Raw genomic sequence first — 22,027 nt, 5'->3', positions numbered from 1 at the left:
AACTCTGCTCAAAGTTATGTAACAACCTAAATGGGAAAATAATTTGAAAAGAACAGATACATGTATATGCATAACAGAATCACTCTGCTGTACACCTGAAACACAACATTGCTGATCAACTGTACTCCAATATAAAGTTTATAAAAGCAATAAACTACTGGAAAGTTAAATAAATTCTGATGTTCCAGTGTACTGAAACACTGGGAGTTAGACAAAACAGTAATTTTAAAGAGTAAGCAACAGTTTAGAACAATGCTTATCATATAATATTGCATGAAAACAAAACTCAGATTATATCTGTGATGAATGTAACTAAAATGATTTCTAGACCCTCTGAAGAAGAAATACAAAATAAATAAAACACAGTTATTGATGTGGTAAAAAGAAAGAAGGCTTCCCAGCTGGAAGCTAGTGGTAAAGAACCTGCCTGCCAGTCCAGGAGACCAAGAGATATGGGTTGAGTCAGAAAGATCCCCTGGGGGAGGGCAATGCACCCCGACTCCAGTGTTCTTGCCTGGAAAACTTCAGGGTCAGAGGAGCCTGGCAGCTTACAGTCTATGGGGGTTGCAAAGAGTTGGACACAACTGAGCATGTGAGTGCGTGCTCGCACACACACATAGGAAAGAAAAGAAAATGCACATTTACTACTTGTGAGAGACACTCCCATAAAGCAGACATAATGCAAACAAGACATCATAGCCTTGTGGCTTTGTTCCTAGTTCAAGGGCACCTCTGAAGGCCAGGTAGAAGAGCGGAATGTGTATAGTCTTCCTATTTCAATCACCAGCAAATTGAACAACCATGCTGATAACTCGGATTTCTACATCTTGCAGCAGAGTATTTCTGGCAGAAACTGCTTTTTTGTGCCTTTAGATTGAGGCTCTGCAGCTCCCCTTTTACACCTCATCTCAACATTAAAGAGGCAGCCTGGAAGTGAGGAAACGCTGCAGGCTGCTCAGGAGTCGGGCACTGCTCCACCTGGGTAACCTCAAGCAAGAAAAGACTGACTGGGCCTCAGTTTCCTGAACAAATGTGAAAAAGAAAAAGTACTTACCTATTTAAGTGACTGCAAAGAGTCAACCAGGTAATCCAATTACAGCTGCTGTGCCTGGCACACAGCCATGTCCAATTTAGCTATTACCTCATTTTACTCTTCATTAGTTTAAGGGCACAGACACTGAAATCACTCACACCTGAGTTCAAATCCCTGCTTTCTAGCTTTGAGCGCTGTTAGATGCTATTTAGTTTCTTAATCACAATATCTTAATCCAAGGTTTTGATGCCCTGGACCCTTCGGGCAGTTTACATTTCAGTCAAGACTAGTAAAAATCAAGATGCAACTGTAGTTTCTCAGCAAAGTTTTCCTACAACACGGCCCCAAGAATCTCCTTCTTAGAAAAACCAATAAAATGGGGGCAGGAGATAAACCACTGAGAGGAGAGGATTAATTATATACAGAGCATATAGGAGACACTCTATAGAGTGAAGTTCTCTTCCTATGAAGTTCTATCTCTTAGGAAAAAAAATGTAAACTCATCAAGCCTACCCTTCAACAGGAAAGCATCTATTTCTCTGACATATCTGGGTCTTCAGACCCGACTTGTGTTTAGCCTTGTAAGGTTCCCCCAAATGACTCTACGACCTCAAAAAGCAACTTGAGGAGCCCTCCAATTATTTTAAACGTGACACCAAAGGACTTTCTAATAAAACTGAAAGTTAAAAAAGACGGCATATCTAAGTTCTTAAGCCTCCTTTAGCCCCAACTGCTGTCACTACTAAAATGACAGCCACACAGCAGTCTGAATCTCATAATCACTGACGCCTTGTCATCGCTCTTAAAGGCTCATTTACCAAAAGGAAAAAAAAGAAGAGGTAACAAACCAGGGAAAGTCAGAGCTGGAGGTTCTTACTATAGCGTTCCTCTGACAGCAACTGCTGTTCATTATCCTCTCCCTTCACCAACGCCGGTACATTCCCGGTCTTTGCCTACTCAGCAGATTCACGAAAGCTGTGCCGTTTTATGTGCGATCGTACGTTTTGGCAGTAAAATTTCCAGTTACTTACCTGGCAAATTCTCAACCACCAACCCCCAAGGCGAACTGTTTCGCGTTAATTGATTTCCAAAATGCTGCTCAAGGCATTACCAGAGGGAGGGGGGAAAAAATCAGGAGAACCTAAATGAGGTGCACAAAGAAACTAAAGGACGATTTGGGCAAAGGCAGACAGGTTAAGCCAACTTGATCTCCCTGAAAATAATTATGGGGGTTGGGGGGCGGCCAGAGAAGAGAAATCTAACTTGAACCTTAACTTTAACTCGACCCCTCTTCCTGTCCTCTGCAGAAATGGTCTAGTACGTCCTCCAGACTTTTTTTTTTTTTACTTTTAAATCTGACATAAATAACGATGAGAAAGCAATGACAAAGCTGCTTCCTGCCCGTCTTCTTCACGGTACCCCAACCCTTCCTCTGCAACCTTCCATCCCCCTCGCCACTCACACACATTTGGAAAAGTTTCTCAGTGCCTGCCTTACCTTGACTGGGCTGCCATAATTCAGTCTGTAGAGCTCAAGGTCTGCCGTCCATCAGCGCCTCCAAGCCGCGGCCCTCCTGCCGGCGCCGCGCTCACCATTTGCCGGGGCCGGGCGGGGACGATTCCCCAGCGCGACTCCCCGAGGTGACGGGACTACCTGCTCCTGGAGCCCGGCCGTCCTCAGCGCAGCCTCCGGCTCCGAGCGTATTGGCTCGCGCTAATCCTGATAGACATCCGGGCACTGGGGCCTCTGCAGGCGCGCTCCACTCCGGACCGGCCGGGGGAGCGTCGCGTCCGAAGCCCACAGCGACCGCGATCCCTGCGGGCGACTCCGGAGGAAGGGACGCCTCGAGGGCTCCCTCGGCGCCGAGCCCACCAAAGCGCAGCTCCCGCCAAGCAGCGCTGGCACGCCGGCTCGCGTTAGCAGGGTAAAGAAAACCGTCCTTGGGCTCACCTCGAGGTGTCCGAGTTCGCCCGGACACCCCCGCCCACAAAGTTCTGGTGGTACGGCCCGACTCCTTAAAAGGGCAGGGCGCTCGGCCCGGCGAGCCCGAGGCTGCGCCGGGCGGGGGCGCCGAGCTCCGAGCGCCGACGCAGCCCAGCTGGCCCGCTCGCAGCCGAGCCCCGCCTGCAGGCTCCTGGCGACCGCTCTCCTGCCAAGGTTTTAGCAATGTACACACACGGCCGGAACACGCAGTACCCCGACGCTCCGAACTCCAGCCCCGGTTTGAATCGGTGTTGAATATTGGGGCCCCAGAACCTGAAGTGAACTAGGAATTAAAAACCAAAAAACACAGCAGCAGACCAAGTTCTCTACTTTTGATCGTGCCAACGCTTACAGTCAGGAAATGTGTGACTACCGCACACTTGTTAGACTTTGTTGGCTTTCAGTTTTGATTTCGTTTCACTGAAACAAATGTTTACAAAACGCCCTCTCTGTTACTGGACAACATGCAGACACGAAAAGGCAACAGCAACTCGTTTGGCACCGAAAGACGTCATTAAGGAACTGACCAGTTTTTAGAAAATAACTTAGCATGCAAGCCGACAATATATTAAACGCTATAATTACAAACGAAACCGTGTCCTACTGGGGGGACCAGGGAAGGCATTTAAACTCTGCCTAGAGCTAAGCAAGAGACAACGTCGCCAAACAGGAGGAAAGGTGGGCTTCAGCATCTCACTGGAGACCAGCAGCACGCTGTCGGGGGCTGAAAACTTAAATGCATGTCCCCCTGCCGCCTAGAATCATGACGATGTCACAAAACTCGCAGAGCTACTCCAGACTGTATTACTAAGGAGCCATGGACAGAGAAATGTTGACATCTGCCTGAAAACTGCAAGGCTGTGGGGTGGGGGCTGATGGGGTAGGAGGAAGGCACAAAAGCATCTTTATAGTGGTTCTCAAAGTGTGATTCGTGGTCTCCCGGGAGTCCCTGAGACCTTCTCAAAGGTCACAGCTATTTTTAGAATAACACAAAGACACTGTCGTTTTCACTGTGCTGACATTTGCACTGATGGTGCAAAAGCAATTGTGGGGAAACTGCTGGAGCCTTATCACTCAACAAGGCAGTGGCTCTTCACCACACATTAGCAGTTAAAAAAAAAAAGTGTTTACATATATCCTTAATGAAATGACCAGTAGTAGGGATTACTACTTTTATTAAACCTTGACCCTTGCATACAGGTCATTTTAGTGTTCTTCGTGACAAAATGGGAAAGTAGTCATGTATGGATGTAAGGGATAAAGAAGGCTAATCACCAAAAAATTGATGTTTTTGAACTGTGGTGTTGGAGAAGACTCTTGAGAGTTCCTTAGACTACAAGGAGATCAAACCAGTCAATCCTGAAGGAAATCAGTCCTGAATATTCACTGGAAGGACTGAGGCTGAAGCTGGAGCTCCAATACTTTGGCCACCTGATTTGAAGAGTTGACTCATTAGAAAAGACCCTGTCGCTGGGAAAGATTGAAAGCAGGAAGAGAAGGGGACAATAGAGGACAAGATGACTGAGTGGCATCACCATCTCAATAGACATTGAGTTTGAGCCAACTCCTGGAGATGGTGAAAGACAGGGAAGCCTGGCGTGCCACAGTCCATGGCGTCACAGAGTCGGACATGACTGAGCAACTGAACTGACTGACTGACTGATCTGTTACCTGGCAGTCATTTTCACAAAAATGAACAAAGTGAGTCTGTTTCTTCCAGGAAAACAACTGACAGTATTTATTGCCAGTGATAAAATTTGAGTTTTGAAGCATCTTGGACAACTTGACACTTGTCATGGTGAGCTTGACAGCTTCCCAATACTTAAAGTCGTCCCTGATGAGGTAAGGACAGTAAGGACTGTGGCTTTAGAAGACCTGCCTAACCTAGTGACCAAGATTTTCTAAATAGTACAAAATCATGCATGGGTAAAAGATCCACTGAAAGTGCAGGAAAGACCAATGGATTTTAATATATGAAAGTTTAAAAACAGTTCAATGAAATGACTCCAGATTCTACACTGCAACTAACCTTTAGGAAACTATGATTGTAGAGTTTTGATATAATATCAAAAAAGGTATTAAAGTACTCCTCTTCCTATGTGAGGCTACATTTTCTCATTTTCTTCATAGATTTCAACCAAAATAACACTGCCACACACTGAATTCAGAAACAGATATGAGAATCCAGCTGTCTTCTATTAAGCTAGACAGTAAAGAGATTTGCATACCGCTATTTCTCTTACTAAAGTTTTTAATTTGAGAAATACTTTTGTTTTTCTCAAAAACATTATTTAACAGGTAATGGGTTAGCTGTTAGCCCATCTTTCTCACAGTTATTCTAAATACCAACCATGATCATTTATGCTTTAAACTGGTATCAGACATATAAAAGCAGCAGGAACAATACTGCATAATGGCATTTACTCACAAAATTTCCACTGATCAGGGGCTAGGAATGTAAAATCACCTCTATTAAAATTACATTTCCCCCTGTGAATTGTGTTGTTCTATTCCACTAAAGAGGAGGAAATGAAAGAACAGGGCAAATATTCACATGCAAGGAAATATGAAGTCAACAGATCATCAGTACACCTGACATTCCCAGAGCTCTCAAGATCATTTGTAATGTAACTTACTGAGGGTAATTTGAAACTGAAGTGGGATTACACTTGATTTGTAATAGATCTAACAAAACTATAGGAAAGTGCGGGAGAAATGATTCTGGAATTGGATACTGCCTGTGGCTGAAGAAGTAGTGCAGTACACACGTGGGCGTGATTTTCTCCAAGTGTTTTGAAAACACCATTGTATCCAAAATACGGTCTTGTTCAGCAGTGAAAATGAACAAAAGACATTCCTAACCTTTTGGGGGCACAGAATTCCTTGGCTTCCTGATGATACTTGAGGATACAGATCCTTACACACAGTATTTGCTATACTTTGATGTTTAAGGTCCCCGTGCAGCCCACTTAGGGAGGATCGGAGGCTCCATAGACTTCAAGTGAAGAATCCTTGGCCCCTAAGGTTCACTCAAACTGGACCAGCTAATGAACCCAATTTACCTTACAAATAAGGAGTATGTTGTTGTTGTTCAGTTGCTAAGCACAAGTGTTAGTCATTCAGTCCTGCCCAACTCTTTGCAACCCCATGAACTGTAGCCCTCCAGGCTCCTCTGTCCAAAGGATTTCCCAAGGAAGAATACTAGAGTGGGTAGCCATTCCCTTCTCCAGGGGATGTTCCCAACCCAGGGATCAAACTTGAGTCTCTTACATTACAGACAGATTCTTTATAGTCTGAGCCACCAGGGAAGACCCAGTATGGCATATACTCATAGATACTTACTTCATCCTTTGGGCTATAACCCAGTACTCCACAATGGGTTTTATTGCTCAGATTGTTCTGGCTCTGGCCACTGGAAGCCCTTTCCCATCAGCTCCTGATCCCTTTGACTTGCTTCCATCTGTTTGCCTTTTAAGCACTTCCTTACTTTCTGGTACTATGAGGCTCCAGGCTCACCTTCTGTTTTCTCTGCCATGGCTTTCTCTAGAATCGGCTATTTCCCCCACACATCAGTCTCTTCACCTTACAAGCTACTGCCCAATCTCCTGCCACCATGGCTAAACTTCCTAAACAAACAGTGGTCAGCTTGCTTTGTGATCCCAGCTTCCTCAAAACTCTCCTCTGTGGACTTACATGATACCTCTCTCTCTATTTGGGCGGAACTCATTGTGCTTTATAATTCTTTCTGCTCATACAACCAGGAACCAATATAAGATGCTAGAAAATGTCCCTTATCTCTCAGTCTGTATGATATCTTGGATAAGAACATCAGTGACCCTTCAGAACTGTAACTCCAGCACAAACCTCTTCCCACAAAGCCAAGTTCATTCTTCCCAGCTGCCCCAAAACACTTTCCTGGGTATAAAAAAAGGCACTTTGGGAGGCTGTACCCAAAGGACTATTCACTTAGTGAAACGTATCACCTCAGAAATGCCAAGAGCCACCCATCATTCAAACTGAGCTACTGCTTGGATCTGCAAAGGGTGGTTTCTCTAGACGGGGAGGGGACAGTCTCACCTTCTCCAGAGAAGGGATGGGTTGGGGGTGGGGGGCGGGTATTGTTGTTCAGTCGCTAAGTCTTGTCAGACTCTTTGCAACTCCAGGGACTGCAGCATGCTAGGCTTCCCTGACCTTCCCTATCTACCAGAGTTTGTTCAAACTTATGTCCATTGAATCGGTGACGCTATTTAACCATCTCATCCTCTGCTGCCCTCCTTTCCTCCTGCCTTCAATCTTTCCCAGCATCAGGGTCTTTTCCAATTAGTCAGCTTTTTGCATCAGGTGGCCAAAGTATAAAGAGTTTCAGCATCAGGATCAGTCCTTCCAATGAATATTTAGGGTTGATTTCCTTTGGGATTGATGGGTTTGATCTCCTTGCAGTCCAAAGGACTCTCAAGAATCTTCTCTAGCACCACAGTTCAAAAGCGTCAGTTCTTCCGTGCTCTGCCTTCTTTATGGTTAGCTGATTCCATTCTTGGGAATAAAAGCAGAAGGCAGAATTCAGAGAACTTTAAATTAGCAGATCAGGGGGGGATGCAGAAGCATATTCGACCCAGGAGAGAAAAAGCATTTTGGGACTGCTGCTGCTGCTGCTAAGTCACTTTAGTCATGTCCGACTCTGTTTGACTCCATAGACGGCAGCCCACCAGGCTCCCCTGTCCCTGGGATTAGTTGTACAGATTTAATCAGTCTCAAAATGCTTTTTCTCCTCCTGGGTTGAAAATGCTTTCATGCTTCTGTTTTACAAAAATATTTTATGACATGAAAAGATATCATATAAGGTTAAAGAAAAGTTGTTATACAGTGTACTTGTTATGAACCCACTTCATCAAAATTGAAAATAAATGTGTGTATTCAAAAGACTGAGTGGGTCTCTGTACCAAAGGCTAGCTACAGGTATGCCTGGCTGGGAAGGATGGAATGGCTTGTCTTATTCTGGGCATTTAAAAATATTCTAAGTATAAAATGAACATTTATCTGTATTTTTTATTAACTTATCATTTTTGCAATATAATAATTTATCATTATTGTAGAAAATAAACTATGACGAAATCTTAACTCCAGAAAGGAGACCAAAGGAGATCATCTAATCCACTTCTCCATGCAAGAATGCGCTTTCTCTTCCTAAACTGGCCTGTTTGCATATCTCCAGGGAAAACTTTTAAAGAAGGCTGAGAGCCAAAAAAAAAAATGATGCTTTTGAATTGTGGTGCTGGAGAAGACTCTTGAGAGTCCCTTGGACTGCAAGGAGATCAAACCAGTCAATCCTAAAGGAAATCAACCCTGAATATTCATTGGAAGGACATGCTGAAGCTGAAGCTCCAAGACTTTGGCCATCTGATGAAAAGGCCTGACTCAATGGAAAAGACCCTGATGCTGGCAGAAGCTGAAGGCAAAAGGAGAAGGGGGTGGCAGAGGTTGAGATGGCTAGAGAGCAACACCAACTCAATGGACATGAATCTGAGCAAACTCCAGGAGCTGGTGATGGACAGGGAAACCTGGCGTACTGCAGTCCATGGGGTCAAGAGTCGGACACAATTGAGCAACTGAACTGAAAACCCAGTCTGCTGAGTCTTTGCCTTGTACCTGATATGTTTATTCATTTATCTTAATTACGGATATGGTTGGGCTGAAGTTCTACCAGCTCGTTCTGTCTTCCATTTGTTTCGTTGGGTTCCTCTGCTACTCCAGGCCTGCATTCCTTTGCTAACCTTCAGGCCCCACCCAAACCTACAGAAGCAGAAACTCCGTGGGTGTGGTCCAACAAGCCCTCGAGGTGATTCTGTTTCACACTCAAGTTTAGATACCACTGCTCTGTGGCCAACAGTATGCATCCTTAACTTACCAACTTATATTTAATGAGTCAATACTGTACCAATTCGCTGAGTCTTCCATCATCTGATTCCTATTGGAAATCTGAAATAACCATAATGTCTTTCATTCTTTCTAGAACATCTACCATTCTCTTCGTTCAGGTTCTTCATACCTCATCATGCTTTTTCAATAGCTTGCTGCTGCTGCTGCTGCTAAGTCGCTTCAGTTGTGTCCGACTCTGTGCGACCCCATAGACGGCAGCCCAACAGGCTCCCCCGTCCCTGCCTTTCTCCAGGAAAGGATACTGGAGTGGGTTGCCATTTCCTTCTCCAATGCATGAAAGTGAAAAGTGAAAGTGAAGTTGCTCAGTCGTGTCCGACTCTTAGTGACCCCATGGACTGCAGCCTACCAGGCTCCTCCATCCATGGGATTTTCCAGGCAAGAGTACTGGGGTGGGGTGCCATTGAAAGTATTTCCTTAGACAAGTCTCTCTCCCCACTTAGCCTTCAGTCCCACTGCAAGAATACATTGTTCGTAAAATACATATCAGATGTTACTCTCTCACCAAATTAAAGAAAGGAAAAAAAAAAAAAAAAGAAACAATGTATCTTCCCTGCCTCAGAGCTGAAGAATAAACTTGTTACAGGGGCATCTAATACCCTTCCCAATTTGGCCCAACATCAGTAGCTTGCTTTCTCATCCACCAACCACACTCAGTACCCTCCCCACCCTATTACTACAAGAGCCCTCCAGCCAGATACTTTTCCTGTATTTCCTCTTCGTTGGAATGCCCCTTCCCTCTTCCCCAATTGGAGACACCCTGTGCTGGTGGTTTAGTCACTAAGTCGTGTTCGACTCTTGCGACTCCCCAAGGACTGTAGGCCGCCAGGCTCCTCTGTCCATGGCATTTTCCAGGCAAGGATACTGGAGTGGGTCTCCATTTCCTCCTCCAGGGTAATATCCTGACCCAGGGATTGAACCCAGGTCTCCTGCATTGCAGGCAGATTCTTTACTGACTGAGCCACCAGGGAACAAATGAAATCAAGGCAGTTCTTCTCAGAAGACTTCTCTGATATCTTAGTCACACCCTTTACCTACTAAAACCTCTTAACTCTCAGGTCTATTAAGTCATGAGGCTGGATGGGATTAAAGGGAATGTCTTTGTTTATGGGAAAGGCAGACAGAAGATAATGCAGATAATTAAGGAACAAAACTGTGAAGAACTCTGCTGGAGGGGTAGAAGGCAAGAATTCCTCCTGCCTCTGAATGCCCCCCACACAGCCATTCTGAAGCACTCTCTCATCATGCAGTCACTGGACTCTGACCTGGCTCCACCAACGAAGCAACTAGAGACCAATGAATTATTTTCAACATTTCTGAAAGTCCAAAGGAAATCACATATTTGCCCATGGAAAGTGTGTGAATGACTACTCTGCTCTGGGCTTTTCTGGAGCTCATGCCAACTGAGTGTGGCAACACCGATTGTTAGCTGATCCGGAAGTCCAGCTGACAACTGTATGTGGTTGGACTGATTTAAAAATAGAAAAACAAACAAAATTGTTTTAAATGGAGTTTGCTTGGTAGAGGGACTCTTTCAAAACATGAGATTCAAAGGAAAAGGGGATAAATTGAAAAAACAAAACAAAACAAAAAACTCCCACACAGAGGACATCACTTTGAAGGCAGGTACTTCCCCTTGGGGAACAACAGCTTCCCCTTGGCTGTGAAATATGTGCTGTGTTGCTTTATTGCTAAGTGGTGTCCGGCTCCTTGTGGCCTCATGGACTGCAGCCCGCCAGTCTCCTCTATCCATGGGATTTCCCAGGCAAGAACAGTAGAGTATTGAACAGGCGTCTCCTGCATTGGCAAGTGGTTTCTTTTCCGCTGAACCAGTGGGGAACCAATGAAATCAAATCTCCAGACTGGGCAGTGGTTTACAACCTTGGCTACACATCTGAGAATTACCTGGGGAGACTGATCAATCCCTAACACTCAGGCCACATCACAGGTCAGTTAATCTCTGGAGGGGGACCCATGCATCTGTATTTCTTAAAATGTCCTCGGGTAATTTAATGTGCAGTCACATTTGAGAATCTCTGCTTTTGAGCCTTGATGAGCCTTGATCCTCCAAGTGAGGGCCACAGAGTCAAGACTTGCAGCGCCCTGCATGCGATACGTGTTAGAAATGCAAACTCTTAGGTTCCATCCCAGATCTACCAAACCAGCATCTGCATTTTAGTAAAATCCCTAGTGATCTGTAAGCCCATTAAGGTCTGAGAAACATTGCCTTATAAAATACAGAACATTTAAGACTTGCCTAACCCAGCAGTATTTACAGTTGCCAAGATATGGGAGCAACCTAAGTGTCAATCAACAGCTAACTAGATAAAGAGCATGTCTAGTATACGTATACAATGGAATACTACTGAGCCATCAAACATGAAAGTTTGCTGCTTGCAGCAACATGAGTGGACTTGGTAGGCATTATGCTAAGTGAAGTAAGTCAGAGCAAGACAAATACTGTACAAGAGCACTTACACAGAGAATCTAAAAATTACAACAAACTAGTGAATAGAACCAAAAGGAAACAGACTCACAGATGCAGAGGAACAAGCTAGTGGTTACTAGTGGGGACAAGGTGGAGGAGAGGGGCAATTAGGAGTAGAGGATTAAGAAGTACAAACTATTATGTGTAAAATAAGCTACCAGGGGGACTTCCCTGGTGGTCCAGTGGCTAAGACTTCACGCAGAAGGCCCAGGTTCAATCCCTGGTCAGGGAACTAGATCCTATATGTTGCAAATAAGAATTCACATGTCACAACAAAGATCCTTCATGCTGCAACTAAGACCTGGTGGAGCCAAACAAATGATAACTATTTTTTTTTTAATAAGCTACAAGGATATATCATAAAACACAAGAACAGCCAATATTTTATGATAACTATAAGCTCAAATGTTGAGTATAACCTTTAAAAATCATGAATCACTTTATTGTACACCTGTAAGATATAATATTGTACATTAACTATACTTTAAAAATATATTCGTATTCATTTAAACCATGTTAAAGTATTAAGGTATCATCAAATTAGAATATCTTCCTTAAAGTAATTGACTAATTGGATTTACAAATAAAATAATAAATAAATGGAAAACTCAGCAAGAACAAAATGAATTGCTTAACCTCTCAAAGACAAGTAACTGATACTCCCTTGACCTTCGGTCTAAAGCATGAATCTCTAAACAATGTTTTGCAACAGTCCTCTTTGTTGCTGGAGCCTTTACCACTCCTTCAAACTACTCTCAAATTTTCCTGATTACATGCAAGAAAAGGGGAAGATGTAAGAACTGGAAGAAAGAGGCTATTTCCCAGTCTTTCTTTGAGGGGCTGTTTTTTCCTTTTGTGAGGGGGAAAAAAGTTACATACACAGACAAGCCACAATGATCAGTAAATTGCAGCTTTCAAGTTACAGTAAGATCTGATCTCTCCATACATAAAAGAGATTACGTCAACTGATGACATTTCTTATGATACCCAGGCCTGTTCTAAATGTGTTCTTTTTATCCTCAGCAAATGTTTAAATTCCACCAACTCAAAATCTAATTTGGGGTACCAATTTTACTTTCCACTTGAGGATGGAGGATTTCCTCCCCAAAGTCAGGGAAGTTTTATTTGAGGTTTATTTACCATGAGCTCTGTCTCCTACATGGGCTTCCCTGGTGGCTCAAACAGTAAAGAATCTGCCTGCAATGCAGAACATCTGGGTTTGATCCCTGGGACAGGAAGATCCCCTGGAGAAGGGAATGGCAACTCACTCCAGTATTCCCGCCTGGAGAATTCCATGGGGTCACAAAGAGTCAGACACGACTGAACTAGGTCACAGGCAAAACGGAAAAATTAAGATGAAATCAAATCAACATTTATTAAGCACATGTAACATCCAAAGTCCTATGCAACCCTATAAAAGAGGTTTTTGGGGTTATAATACTTGTCTTTTAAGAGCTTACTATAACCAACAGAAAGAGCTGCTCCATTTTCTAAGTTCTAATTATCTTGAAAATCCAGTTGACTCTTGAACAACTCAGGGATTAGAGGCACCCTTCCCCCTTTGCAGAAATACCATGTACCACTTAATAGTGCGCCCTCCATACCTGAGGTTCCTCCGTATCTGAGATTCCACATCTGCAGATTCAACCAACCTGGGATTCTGCAGTGCTACAGTACACACTTATTGTCAATAATCCCAATACAAGTAGACTTGAACAGTCCAAACCCATATGTTCAAGGGTCAACTGTAAAACAAATCTAAAGAACAAAAAGTTGATTCATAACAAATTAAACCTTTACCTAATCAAGGACCTATAAGTTATTGAGCTAATTCAATAGTTTTAAGCATAAGGATGGATTCATTAAAGAGAAAACCACAGCCCTGAGAGTTTCCTAACCATCCAGTGGTTAGGACTCAGCATTTTAACTGCCAGGTCCCAGGTTCAATGGCTGATCAGGGAACTAAGATCCCACAGGCTGGGCAGTGTAGCCAAATAAAAAAAAAAGAAAATTACAGTAATTTTAGTTTACAGTATTGCCTATGTTCTCAGAAAGGAAAGGTCAAGTTGAGAACTCTGAGTTGGGAAGCTGTGAGTGCCCTGGACACCCCAAAGCCACTGGCCTCATGCCTTCAAATGCTTAACAACTTAACAGGCTTAACCCTTTTCACTTGGAAATTCACAGAAAAATGACTTTCACCCAAATATGAAAGTATTTCTCAGTACGTGTATTTGAGACACATGCTTGGCCACAGTGAAAAGCAAGATACTGGGAATCATTTTGCTAGTGATATGAATGGCCAGTGTTTGCTGATTGCCCACAGTATGTCTGGCCCTGCTCTAAGTACTCTGCTGATATTAAATTAATTCCCACCACAAGCTGTTAAGCCAAGTACAGTATTACCATCCTGCTCTGCTGCTGCTGCTAAGTCACTTCAGTCGTGTCCGACTCTGTGCGACCCCATAGACGGCAGCCCAACAGGCTCCCCCGTCCCTGGGATTCTCCAGTCAAGAACACTGGAGTGGGTTGCCATTTCCTTCTCCAACGCATGAAAGTCAAGTCACCCAGTCGTGTCCAACTCTTAGTGACCCCATGGACTGCAGCCTACCAGGCTCCTCCATCCATGGGATTTTCCAGGCAAGAGTACTGGAGTGGGTTGCCATTGCCTGCTCTACAGGTAAAGAAAGTGAAGTTCAAGAAGTCGGGTGATTTTCTCTAAGTCATGCAGCTGTAAGTGGTGGGACTGAGCTGTGACCCTAGCACCCTGGCCCCAGGGTCCCATTCTCAATCACCATATCCTGCAACCTCTCCAGAGAAGCTACCATTACCCTCTCGAGGAAACAATCATAGGATGACTTTTGCAGTCTTTAAGGAAATCATTTTTCCTGCCATCTAGCTGTGTTTCATCACACTCACTCCCAAATTTGACTTCTGAGCCCAGCTGGACAGCTTCTGCAAAAGGCAAATGGTCATTTATTATCATGGTTGGTCAGTCTGGTTTCCTTTAGGAGTATTTGGGGTTGAAATTCAATGTCTGGGACCAGAACATCTGTCATTTTTCTATGACTATTTACAAAAAGCAATTGGAAGTAAACACGGAACTCCAGTTCCATGTTTTTTTACCTGATATTTCAGGTACCATGAACACTAAAGTCCCCAATGAGAACTCACAAGTCACACTGAAGATGTCATTTTCACCCTTCAGAAAAACAAGGTGGTGGAAAGTCTGCAGAGCTGCAAATTAATATGACCAAGCCTGGGCAGGGGTGGTGGCGAGGGGGAGTAATAATTATTCATCTAGGCTCACATGCGACCCCATGGACTGTAACCCACCCAGTTCCTCTGTGCATTGGATTCTCCAGGCAAGAACACTGGAATGGGTTGCCTTTCCCTTCTCCAGGGGATCTTCCTGACCCAGGGATTGGAACTTTGTCTCCTGAGACTCCTACATTGGTAGTTCAATTCTTTACCACTGAGCTACCTGGAAAGCGCAGTGTCATCTAGGACAACCTTTTCTGAACAGAAAGTGGTTTGAGAATAAAAGCTAACTTGGCTGAGATAATTTCAACTAACGGCAATTCTCTCCCTCCCTTTAACAAACATATTATTGCAAGGGGCCATACAGGTAGGCTGGAGCTTTCCAAGAACCTCATATAAGTGGATCACAGCTGAGAGACCAAGATAAAATAATAAACAAAAAACTATTTTTCTACTCAAACAATTTTTCTAATACTCATACATTTATTTATCAGAGTTGAATCAAGTTCCTGGGAAATACTCTTTCTGGCCAGACTCTTATTGCATACATGCAATGTAATACTTAAGCCCGAGTTTTTCAATAAACTTTGATGACGTCTATAGCATGTTACCCAAGATATCTTTGGCAAGCACCTCCCTGGTCTATGCACCCCTGGTACCTAGCAGTTGGTGGCTAGTTGTTCCTGGAGGGCACCCTCTGTGTGGGCAGTCTGAAACTGCTCTTGGGGAACCTGGGGTTTCCAGAACTTGTGTTGTAAGCTCTGGCACACAGCTCTTGGGAGGTGAATTCCATGGCCCAGTGTTTTCTTCACATCTCTTTAATGTTGACAGTCAACCAAGGCTCTTTGGGTATTACCAAAGCAAGGGTTGGAGAGGGAAATGGCAACCCACCCCAGTATTCTTGCCGAGAAAATTCCATGGATGGGGAGCCTGGCAGGCTGCAATCCATGGGATCCAGAAGAGTCGAACACGACTGAGTAACTTTCACGTCATTTCAAGGGTGCCATGCCTCCCTACCCTGAAGGGATCCTTGACCAGGAGAAAAGCTCAGAGCAGCTTCCTAGGGTTGATTGATAATTCAGCCCAAGCCGTGGAGTTCCTGCTCCAGCCCATTCCCCCTCCACACTCCCCTCTCACCCCGCCCCCTCGCAAGAGGTACACTGATTAAATAAATTTTGAGTACAAGCAACACCACGGCTTGCACATAATAGTAAAAGATTTGGGGAAGAAAAGTAAAAGATTTGGGGAAGAAAAATCAGTGGGAGTGGCTATTACATAAGGAACAGAGAGAAAACAGAAAAGACATTCAATCCTCTTCCTTATTTCATAGGTAAGAATTCAAGCACCAGAGTTTTCCAGGCTTAAATAGACTTTAATTTGAAGACTTAAACACACACACACATACACAATACTGTTACCCCCACCTAAAATGTTTCCTTTAATCTTAATTAATATTTATAAAATTTTCTTTTTAACCTCAAATATCCAGTTAGTCTTCAAGTTTAATTGGTATGCCCAGATCTAAACAGGATCCTTTTTTTTTTTTTTTAAGTTGCTGAGTCGTGTCCAACTCTTTGACACCCATGAACTATATAGTCCATGGAATTCTCCAGGCCAGAATACTGGGGTGGGTAGCCTTTCCCTCCTCCAGGGAATCTTCCCAAACCAGGGATCGAATCCAGGTCTCCCACATTGCAGACGGACTCTTTACCAGCTGAGCCACCAAGGAAGCCCCATACCCAACATGAGTATACATAAATAACATATACAAAAAAAAAAAAAATATGTAAGTAACTTATATGGTTATGGGTTTATAAGGAAATGAACAAAATAGTAACACTAATATTTAGTTAGTACCCTACGATTTGAAACAGACATATTTAAGACCTGAATGATTTGACTGGGTTGGCCAAAAAGTTCATTTGGGTCTGTCACCTGAATGAACTTTTTGGCCAACCCAGTATTTGTCAAAAAGAAAAAAACTTTCTAAGAGTTCTTTAAACGGTGCTTGACTTCTTCTTGCCACATTAACTCACAACACAAAGCAAGCATCTTTTTCCATACCTTGGCAAACCACCATATTCATTTCTAAGTATGGCTCAACTTCCAACATTTCGTCCTTTGCTCTTCAGGATGGTGAAATATCTCCAGGACTTCTTTTAACATGAGTGCTTTTGAGGCACTGCTTCCCCTGGGACATCTTCATCCTTTCCATCTCAACCTCTTTCCTTCTTTACGTCAGTAAGTTACTGTCACTCTGCTCATTCAGGGCTGCACGCGCCCAGTAAGCTATTTCATTTATGCTTGATCAGAATTTCACTCCCAGCATCGTCACTTTTTGTTTCTTTCCTGCCCTTTTGTCTTTGTTGGCCAGTTCTCCCTTTCGATGATCCATTTATGGGAAATGTCATATTGGCTTATCACTAGGACACATGGAGACAACAGACTAAGATACGCTTTGCTATCTCTGCATAAACTAAATGAGCAACTCAGTGACCAATCACCAAAAGGCTTTAAGAAACGTGATATGATTGGTTACGGATCCGGAGGCCATTTGTTATTTATATAGTTACGTGTGGAGTAATGAGCTAGCAGCAAAGTTTATACTTTGTGAAGTTGCTGGGCTAACTGAAATCTGAACCACTGTGTTGGGGGACTGGTGTCACTTAAACCACGTAACTAAAGTTTGTGCATACTGGAACTGTGCGAAGTAAGGACTATGATTCCTCTCGATAAACATAAACCACCTTCAGACACTATTAAATCCATCTGTTCATTGTTGCTTTCATTTTTCTAAAGCAACTCCCCCCTCCAATCTTGATTCAAGTTTTGGTTTATAATTATGTGTAGCATCTAGCAGTTACAAAGTGAGCCACAAAGCAAGGGACCTTCAGGAGAGTTTAGCGTCTATTTTTGTCCTACCATCAATGTTTGCTTTATCCTATTAATATTCTTTAATATAAACGAATACATATACATTTTCATATTCTTCCTCCTTCCTAGGTAAAAAATAGCATAATTATACATATTATTCTACATCTTACTTTTTCAAATAATATAGAGATCAAAACACCAGTTAAAAAAAAAAAGAGAGAGAGACAGTCTTCATTTCTTTTTTATAGTTGTATAATCCTCCATTGTGTTGAAGGACCAAATTTTTTATTTTTAATATTTATTTATTTGGCTGCACTGGTCTCAGTTGCAGCATGTGGGATCTTTAGTTCTGGAATGCAAACTCTTAGTTGTGACATATGGATCTAGTTCCCTGACAAGGTATTGAGCCTGGGCTCCCTGCATTAGGAGCGTAGGATTTTAGCTACTGGACTACCAGGTTAGTCCCAAAGAACCAGATTTCTTTACTTTTTAAAACCAACCCCCTATTGACATGTGGATTACTTTCAGTCTTTTGCTATCACATACAGTCTGTAATGAATAAACTTATAGATATCTTTTTCTTATTTTTGCCAGTACATCTTGGGGATAAATTCCTAGAAGTGAGCTGGCTAGATCAGAGGTAAGTGCCAATGTAATGGTGCAGCCTACTGCCAAATTCTCCTCATAGGGTTATTTGTTTCGCATTCCCATCAGCTGAGTGAGAGCACAGCACTTTCCCTCCTACAGTCTTATCAACAAAACATGCTGTCAAAAGCTTGTGCTTTTTACCACCTTGACAGCCAAGATATGACGGAGTAGTGTCCTTTCATCTCTCATATCATGCATGACTGAGCATCTTTTCATCGTAAAGGGACATTTGAAAATGTAACTGCTTTGACAGGTTTGATATTTTAGACCAAGAGTTTTCAAAGACACTTTCCACAAAAATAAAGAACTGTTAAACATAATCCTTAATTCTGAGTCATCTAAATACACCCTTCCTTACTCACACACACACACACACAGGCTTTATTCATGCCAGTTTATCTAATCAACACACATTTGAGGGGTCTGGTGCCCTGGGACCTGGTCCTGCTATGCTAACACACATGGGCAGAGGGTACGGGAAGGCCAAGGATGAACAGTTTATTTGGTACCCCAGTGGTCTGCACAGCACTGGAGTTGAGAGCATCTGATACAACTTTCAATATGGAGTAGTTCATTGGGCTAAAAGAGAAAGGGTTTTCTAGGCTTGAGAGGTAGTTTAAGGAAAGAGTAATAAATGGTCACAGCAGAGCAAGCCTGCCTTTTCCATTAAAAAAAAAAAAAAAAAGTGGTAGAATAGCCTACAGGTACCAGAGAATTATGATGACAAAAGCAGAGACAGATACAAGCAAAAACCTGCAGGCATGCTAAGTCGCCTCAGTCGTCTCCAACTCTTTGCAACCTGATGGGCTGTAGCCCTCCAGGCTCCTCTGTCCATGGGATTCTCCAGGCAGAAATATTAGAGTGGGTTGCCATGCCCTCCTCCGGGAGATCTTCCCAACCCAGGGATCGAACCCACGTCTCACTGTTTCCTGCATTTGCAGGCAGGTTCTTTGCCACTAGCACCACCTGGGAAGCTCAGCAATAGCCTAAGTGAAAGTGAAAGTGTTTGTTGCTCAGTGGTGTCTGACTCTTTGGAATCCTTGGACTGTAGCCCAAAGTCTCCTCCGTCAGTGGGATTTTCTAGGCTAGAATACTGGAGAGGGTTGCCATTTCCTTCCCCAGGGGAGAATCAAACATGGCAAAAGCCTAAAACTACTGTAATAAAAACCTGTAACTAAGTGCCTCTAATCTAATGTAATATCGAACACTGATTAAGGAGTCCAAGAAAAAGTCATTCAAAAATAAAGAATCCAGGAAGGTATTTTGTCCAAGGCCAAGGATATAGCCCCCAACCAACATGGGTGGAATCCTTTCTATATAGGATTACAATCTGAGAAAGGAGCAGGCTTCCTGTGAAACTTTACACTGTGCAATTTTCTAGACAGAGTCTGTCATGATATAAACATGAAATGTAACAATGAGAAATGAGCTAAAACCACCAATGAGACAGCATTTAAAAAAAAAAACAAATCACTCAGAGATTCTTTGATCGAAGTAATTAGACATCTAAACAAAACCCCAATACAACTAAACCACTTCATAGCTTAGTTCTCATTAAACCTATCAGCAACCATTTACCTTTTCCCTCACACCCACAATTAAGATTGTAAGAGTCAACACAACCCAGGGCAGAATACACGGCTGATTCATCTTCGTACCCCCACAGCACCATGTGCGGTAGGCACTCAATAAATATTTGGTGTATGAAAGAATGAAAACACCCTGCCATAGCAACATGCCCAGACTTTTCCATGGGAGGCTCTTTCTCCTGAAATTATAAGTTGGGGCAACTCCCTAATAAACCTTTCAAACAAATGCAACAAACACTCCTGAGGCACCCAGTATGCCCAGTGTTGGGCACTATTCTTGGCACTGGCACGTAAAGATGAGTAACCCAGAGTCCTTAACACCCTGAGGGAACTCAGTCTACTGTGAGAAATTCAAACCATAAAACACAATGGGAAAAGGCCACCACAGAGAAAAAACGTTGTGGGAACACAGGTGGAGGAACAAGTAATTATGCTGGGAATGAGGGGGAAAGGTGAGCTCAGAGAACCCACAAAAATTCAGCTCCAGCCCCTTCCTCCCCAATACACACGCTCACACACGCTCACACTCCCTCTAAAATGGCTTGAAAGAGAGACCCATGAGCGAGTCACTCCACTGCAAATTCAAGGGTTTACAGTAAGTCAGTGCAAATTCACACCCACCACCCTGTGTGCTAGACACGGTTCTGAGCATTTTATTATAAGTACTTAATCCTTACAATGACCTGATGAGGTTGCTGCTATCATCATCTCAGTTTTACAGATGAAGAAACTGTGTTACAGAATTAAAAAAAAAACAAAAAAAAAAAACCTGTCCTAGATAGTGAGCATGGGCTGAGCTCTGAGCCCAGCTCTGGCACTCAGGGTTCCTTTTGTAACCACCTATTTCTCTGCCTCAAGTCCTGCCTCTAGGCTTTTTTGCACTATAAAGCTTCGACAATATCGAACTACTTTAAATTCTGTGAACACAACTCAAATTGCTTCAAACCTTTGCACTTCTGCATGGGAAGCCCATCAGCCACCCCTCACCAAACGCTTCCTCTGCATCACGATAAAAACTGTGGGTGCCCCTCCCATGATCAAAGTATCTTTTGTTACATCCCTCCATCACTGAGTGTATCACAATGGATTATAACTCGTCAACTGTATTTACATTCTACCAATAGGTCTTCTCTACTTCAGTTCGGTTCAGTCGCTCAGTCGTGTCTCTTTGCAAACCCATGGACTGCAGCATACCAGGCCTCCCTGTCCATCACCAACTCCCCGTTTACTCAAACTCATGTCCACTGAGTCAGTGATGCCATCCAACCATCTTATCCTCTGTCATCCCCTTCCCGTGATAATTAACCTTTGCTATGCTTTACTGGAATTATTTTTTTTAATGTCTTTTTAAAAATTAGAGAGGTGGCATTTTTATCTATTTTATCTAAAACTGATTTTCCAGGAGACTTCCCTGATGGTCCAGTGGTTAAGACTCTGAGCTTCCACTGCAGGGGGCACAGGTTCTATCTCTGGTTGGGCAACTAAGATCCCACACGCCCAGCAGCACAGCCACTTCAATGCTTCAAAAAGAATTGATTTTCCTACTCACCCAGGTTACTTGCTTTCTCAGATCAATGGCTGTCCCTTGCTCATAGTATGTCTCACAGATCCATTTTTAAAATTTGATGTGTCTCTCCCACTAGAATATATGCTTCATGAGGGGCAGGAAGTGTAACTCTTTTGTCAGTATATTTTCAACACCCAACCCTAGGACATAGGAAATACTAACAAATACTTGTCTATCTGCCTCCTTACACTATTAAATCCTTTAAAAAGAAAAACTGTCTTAATGAGTTCTGTATCCCTGGCACACAGCACACAGGAAGCCCTCAATAAACTTTTGTTGAACTGAAACCAAATAAAGGCTGCTGCTGCTGCTGCTGCTGCTAAGTTGCTTCCGTCGTGTCTGACTCTGTGCTACCCCAGAGACAGCAGCCCACCAGGCTCCATCCCTGGGATTCTCCAGGCAAGAACCCTGGAGTGGGTTGCCATTTCCTTCTCCAATGCATGAAAGTGAAAAGTGAAAGGGAAGTCGCTCAGTCATGTCTGACTCTTAGCGACCCCATGGACTGCAGCCTACCAGGCTCCTCCGTCCATGGGATTTTCCAGGCAAGAGTACTGGAGTGGGGTGCCATTGTCTTCTCCGAAATAAAGGTTAAGGTAGGATAAATAGAATTTCCCTAGGAAAACAAAGTAGCGCTGGAAGATGACTCCCGGCCT

At 43.3% G+C, this 22,027-nt stretch overlaps 1 protein-coding gene across 11 annotated transcripts in view; it reads right to left on the bottom strand.

The window, feature by feature from the left end:
- Window positions 1–22,027, bottom strand: part of AFF1 (ALF transcription elongation factor 1) — a 197,222-nt gene that overhangs the window by 138,583 nt on the left and 36,612 nt on the right. For 3 of the 11 annotated variants that reach the window (XM_010806302.4, XM_005208213.5, XM_059887674.1), the window contains exon 1: window positions 2,531–2,735. The exons of 7 other annotated variants lie outside the window; for them this stretch is intronic. In XM_010806302.4, the coding sequence (XP_010804604.2) occupies window positions 2,531–2,547 (17 nt within the window). In that variant the 5' untranslated portion in view covers window positions 2,548–2,735. Of the gene's footprint in view, window positions 1–2,530; window positions 2,736–22,027 lie in introns of those variants that run through there. One more of the 11 variants, NM_001191525.3, reaches the window with a different exon arrangement.

Source organism: Bos taurus, chromosome 6, assembly GCF_002263795.3.
Source record: "Bos taurus isolate L1 Dominette 01449 registration number 42190680 breed Hereford chromosome 6, ARS-UCD2.0, whole genome shotgun sequence".
Classification (NCBI taxonomy): Eukaryota; Metazoa; Chordata; class Mammalia; order Artiodactyla; family Bovidae; genus Bos; species Bos taurus.
This window is presented reverse-complemented; position numbering and strand designations above follow the sequence as displayed.